This window comes from Ovis canadensis, chromosome 5 (assembly GCF_042477335.2).
Source record: "Ovis canadensis isolate MfBH-ARS-UI-01 breed Bighorn chromosome 5, ARS-UI_OviCan_v2, whole genome shotgun sequence".
Taxonomy (NCBI): Eukaryota; Metazoa; Chordata; class Mammalia; order Artiodactyla; family Bovidae; genus Ovis; species Ovis canadensis.
This window is the reverse complement of record NC_091249.1, coordinates 23,531,760-23,536,407: the sequence shown is the minus strand read 5'-3', so window position 1 is coordinate 23,536,407 and position 4,648 is coordinate 23,531,760. Positions and strand designations below refer to the sequence as shown.

The 4,648-nt window shown below is 41.5% G+C and overlaps 1 protein-coding gene across 1 annotated transcript; it reads left to right on the top strand.

Moving 5' to 3' along the window:
- Positions 1–561: 561 nt before the first annotated feature.
- Positions 562–1,521, top strand: LOC138440570 (olfactory receptor-like protein OLF4). Its single transcript, XM_069590272.1, has one exon. It carries the CDS (start codon positions 568–570, stop codon positions 1,519–1,521), a length of 954 nt encoding a protein of 317 aa, XP_069446373.1. The 5' UTR covers positions 562–567.
- The last annotated feature ends 3,127 nt before the right edge of the window (positions 1,522–4,648 follow it).

Below are 4,648 nucleotides of genomic sequence, written 5' to 3'. Positions count from 1 at the left end.
GCCAGCAATGCAGGAGACTCAGGAGACTGGGGTTCTATCTCTGGGTGGGGAAGAACCCCAAGAAGGGCATGGCAACCTACTCCAATGTTCTTGTCCGGAAAACCTCATGGACAGAAGAGCCTGGCGGGCTACAGTGCAGGGAGTGGGAAAGAAGCCCCTGAGCACACACACTTACCCACACACATATACGACTTGCTTATGTTTACTTTGTGACTGGATTCTTAGAGATTTTGTGTTTTAGAACCCTATACTCATTGCCAAGACATCACCTGGAACATAATCATCACTCCGTTCATAATCCCCAAATGAATGAAAGTATTTCTTATGTGGAAGAGATGACATCCTGGGGAAGAAGCAGCAAGTGGGACAACGCTGTCAGTTCCAGATGACACAAAAATTCCTTAAAGGGGAGCAAATCCATAAACAAAGCAGCACTTAGTTAAGCAAATATATTTAAATACAATTAAGCAAAATATAAATAATAGTTTTTCAATGATGTGAGCAATGTCTTTTTTTGTGAAAATTAGACAAGATATTTTCCCCTTTCCTTTAGGTCACCTCCACCACATGGTACCAAGGAATCTAACACATGTTTCAGGTTTTCTTCTTCTGGGATTCTCAGAGGAAACAGAACTGCAGCCCATCATATTTGGGCTTTTCCTCTCCATGTACCTGATCACTGTGTTTGGAAACCTGCTCATCATCCTGGCTGTCAGCTCAGACTCCCACCTCCACACCCCCATGTACTTCTTTCTCTCCAACCTGTCCTTTGTAGACATCTGCTTCACCTCCACGACCATCCCAAAGATGCTGTGGAACATCCAGACCCAGAACAAAGTTATCACCTATGAAGGTTGCATCACCCAGGTGTATTTTTTCACACTGTTTGTAGGGTTGGATGACTTCCTCCTAACGGTGATGGCTTATGACCAATTTGTAGCCATCTGCCATCCCCTGCACTACACGGTCATCATGAGTGCCCGGCTCTGTGGACTGCTGGTTCTTGTTTCCTGGGTCATCAATATCCTACATTCCTTCTTGCAAACTTTAATGGTGTTGAGTTTGTCCTTCGGCAGAGAGGTGATAATCCCTCACTATTTCTGTGAACTGAAACAGTTGGTCCAGCTTGCCTGTTCTGACACCTTTCTTAATGACATGGTGATGTATTTTGCAACTGTTCTGCTGGGAGGTGCTCCCTTAGCTGGCATCCTTTACTCTTACTCGAGGATAGTGTCCTCCATATGTGAAATCTCATCAGCTCAAGGGAAGTATAAAGCATTTTCCACCTGTGCATCTCACCTCTCAGTTGTCTCCTTATTTTATTGTACATGTTTAGGAGTGTACCTTAGCTCTGCTGCTACCCAAAGCTCACACTCAAGTGCAACAGCCTCGGTGATGTACGCTGTGGTCACACCCATGCTGAACCCCTTCATCTACAGTCTGAGGAACAAGGACATAAAGAGGGCTCTGAGAGCATTCTTTAGGAGGACAATGATTAAAACACCAGTTGTTCTAAGCTGAAGAAGGGACCATGACTGAAAGATTTAAAACCTCACAGGCAGAAATTGCAAATTTTTGAGATCAGATTGTGGAAGCAGACATTGCTCCTTCCTTTATTTCATGAAATTTCCATTTATTTGATCTCACCTCTTTCATACAATTTATGTAACTCATTTGATTAAGCTTAGTGATCTCCCTCTTATCCAAGAGTTATTTTAATAAAGAATAGTCATGAGTTGTACTGCCCCTATGCGGAGAAAACTGCTGAAGACATTCACGGCTATCTGTGTGTTTATAACAAGGAAAATTTCAGACCATTGATTTCGTGTTTGTGTACATCATTCCTTAGTATCATCACCTTAGCTGCTCTTGCTGATATTTTGGACTTTGACATACACTGTATCTTGCTAGTTGTCACTGTATTTTATTTGCCTCTTCAGGATTCTATTCCTTATTCAGTTTTGTTCCACAATACCTATTGTGTGTCCATGCTTTGCTCAGTCATGTCTCTTTGTGACTTTTCAACTGTAGCCTGACAGGCTCCTCTGTCCATGGGATTCTCCAAGCAAGATAACTGGAATGAGTTGCCATTTCCTCCTCCAGGGGATCTTCCTGACCCAGGGATCAAACGCCATATCTTAAGTCTTCTGCATTGGCAGGCAGGGGTTCTTTACCACTAGGATCAGCTGGGAAGACCCTGAGGCATCAAGTTCACTTCAGTTCAGTCGCTCAGTCATGTCTGACTCTTTGTGACTCCATGGACTGCAGCACTCCAGGCTTCCCTGTCTATCACCAACTCCCGGAGTTTACTCAAACTCATGTCCATTGAGTGGGGTGATGCCATCCAACCATCTCATCCTCTGTCGTCCTCTTCTCTTCCCACCTTCAATCTTTCCCAACATCAGAGTCTTTTCAAATGAGTCAGTTCCTTATATCAGGTGGCCAAAGTATTGGAGTTTCAGCTTCAGTATCAGTCCTTCCAGTGAATATTCAGGATTGATTTCCTTGAGGATGGACTTGTTGGATCTCCTTGCTGTCCAAGGGACTCTCAAGAGCCCTCTCCAAACCATAATTCAAAAACATCAATTCTTTGGCCCTCAGCTTTCTTTATAGTCCAACTCTCACATCCATACATGACTATTGGAAAAACCATAGCTTTGAATAGATGGACCTTTTGGCAAAGTAATGGCTCTGATTTTTAATATGCTGTCTAGGTTGGTCATAACTTTCTTTCCAAGGAGCAAGTGTCTTTTAATTTCATGGCTGCAGTCACCATCTGCAGTGATTTTGAAGCCCCCAAAATAAAAGCTGTCACTATTTCCACTGTTTCCCAATCTATTTTCCGTGAATTGATGGGACCAGATGTCATGATCTTAGTTTTCTGAATGTTGAGTTTTAAGCCAACTTTTTCACTTTCCTCTTTCACTTTCATCAAGAGGCTCTTTAGTTCTTCTACACTTTTTGCCATAAGGGTGGTGTCATCTGCATATCTGAGGTTATTGATATTTCTCCAAACAATCTTGATTTCAGCTTGTGCTTCATCTAGCCCAGCATTTCTTATGATGTACTCTGCATATAAGTTAAATATACAGCCTTGACGCACTCCTTTCCCTATTTGGACCAGTCTGTTTTTCCATGTCCAGTTCTAACTGTTGCTTCTTGACCAGCACACAGATTTCTCAAGATGCAGGTCAGGCCGTCCGGTATTCCAATCTCTTGAAAAATTTTCCATAGTTTGTTGTGATCCACACAATCAAAGGCTTTGGCATGGTTTATAAAGCAGAAGTAGATGTTTTTCTGGAACTCTTTTGCTTTTTGTATGAACCAGCGGATGTTGGCAATTTGATCTCTGGTTCCTCTGCCTTTTCTAAATCCAACTTGAATATCTGAAAGTTCAAGAAATAGATGAAAAACATGAAAATAGAATCTTTTGCAAAGTAACATTAAGTGTATTTAAACATTCTTTTTTTAAAATCACACATATCTATTTATTGAATGATTCATTCAAACTTATGTTCTCTTGGAAACTCTACCTGAAGACACGTATATGATAATCTGTTTGAACTGTTGAATATAATTGACATGTGTGATATTTAAAAAAAATGTTTAAATACCCTTAATGTTACTTTAAGTTTTTCTAATATAAATTTATTTATTTTAATTGGTGGTTAATTACTCTACAATATTATATTGGTTTTGCCATACATCAACATGAATCCACCACAGGTATACACGTGTTCCCCATCCTGAACCTCCCTTCTTCCTCCCTCCCCATACCATCCCTTCGGGTCGTCTCAGTGCACCAGCCCCAAGCATCTTGTATCATGCATCAAACCTGGACTGGAGATTCATTTCATATGTGATATTATACATGTTTCAATGGCATTCTCCCAAATCATCTCACCCTCTCCCTCTCCCACAGAGTCTGTAAGACTGTTCTATATGTCTGTGTCTCTTTTGCTGTCTCACATACAGGGTTATCATTACCATCTTTCTAAATTCCATACATATGCATTAGTATACTGTATTGGTATATTTCTTTCTGGCTTACTTCACTCTGTATAATAGGCTCCAGTTTCATCCACCTCATTAGAACTGATTCAAATGTATTCTTTTTAATGGCTGAGTAATAGTCCATTGTGTATATGTACCACAGCTTTCTTATCCATTCATCTGTTGATAGACATCTAGGTTGCTTCCATGTCTTGGCTACTGGGGGCTCAGCAGGCTGAAGGATTCAGGTTAGAACTTTCATGTTTTTCTATCTTTGTTCAGTAGGTGGCTGCATGATATAGCTTTTTTAAAAAATTCTATCTGAGCTGTGTATAGTTATGAATCTGCACTTTAGACCCTCCATGGCCTCTGTCAGAGGAGTTACCTTGTACCCTAGGAGTTACCTTGTGCCTCTGGAGTACGGTACCTTGCTGTTGTCAGTGCTTCTGGTGTGCTGCTTGGGACGCTGGGTGGGTAGTTTTCTGATATGCTTGTGATAATTTTCTGTGAAGCTTCTCTGAGATCTCCTGAGTCACAGTTTCTGCTGCCATATGGGGCAGGATGATGGTAGCTGGTGGAACTGGGGTGGTAGGGGTGCTATAGCATGTCCAGTGTGATAAGGTTTGCCAGCTGTAACACTGCAGATATGGAGGTG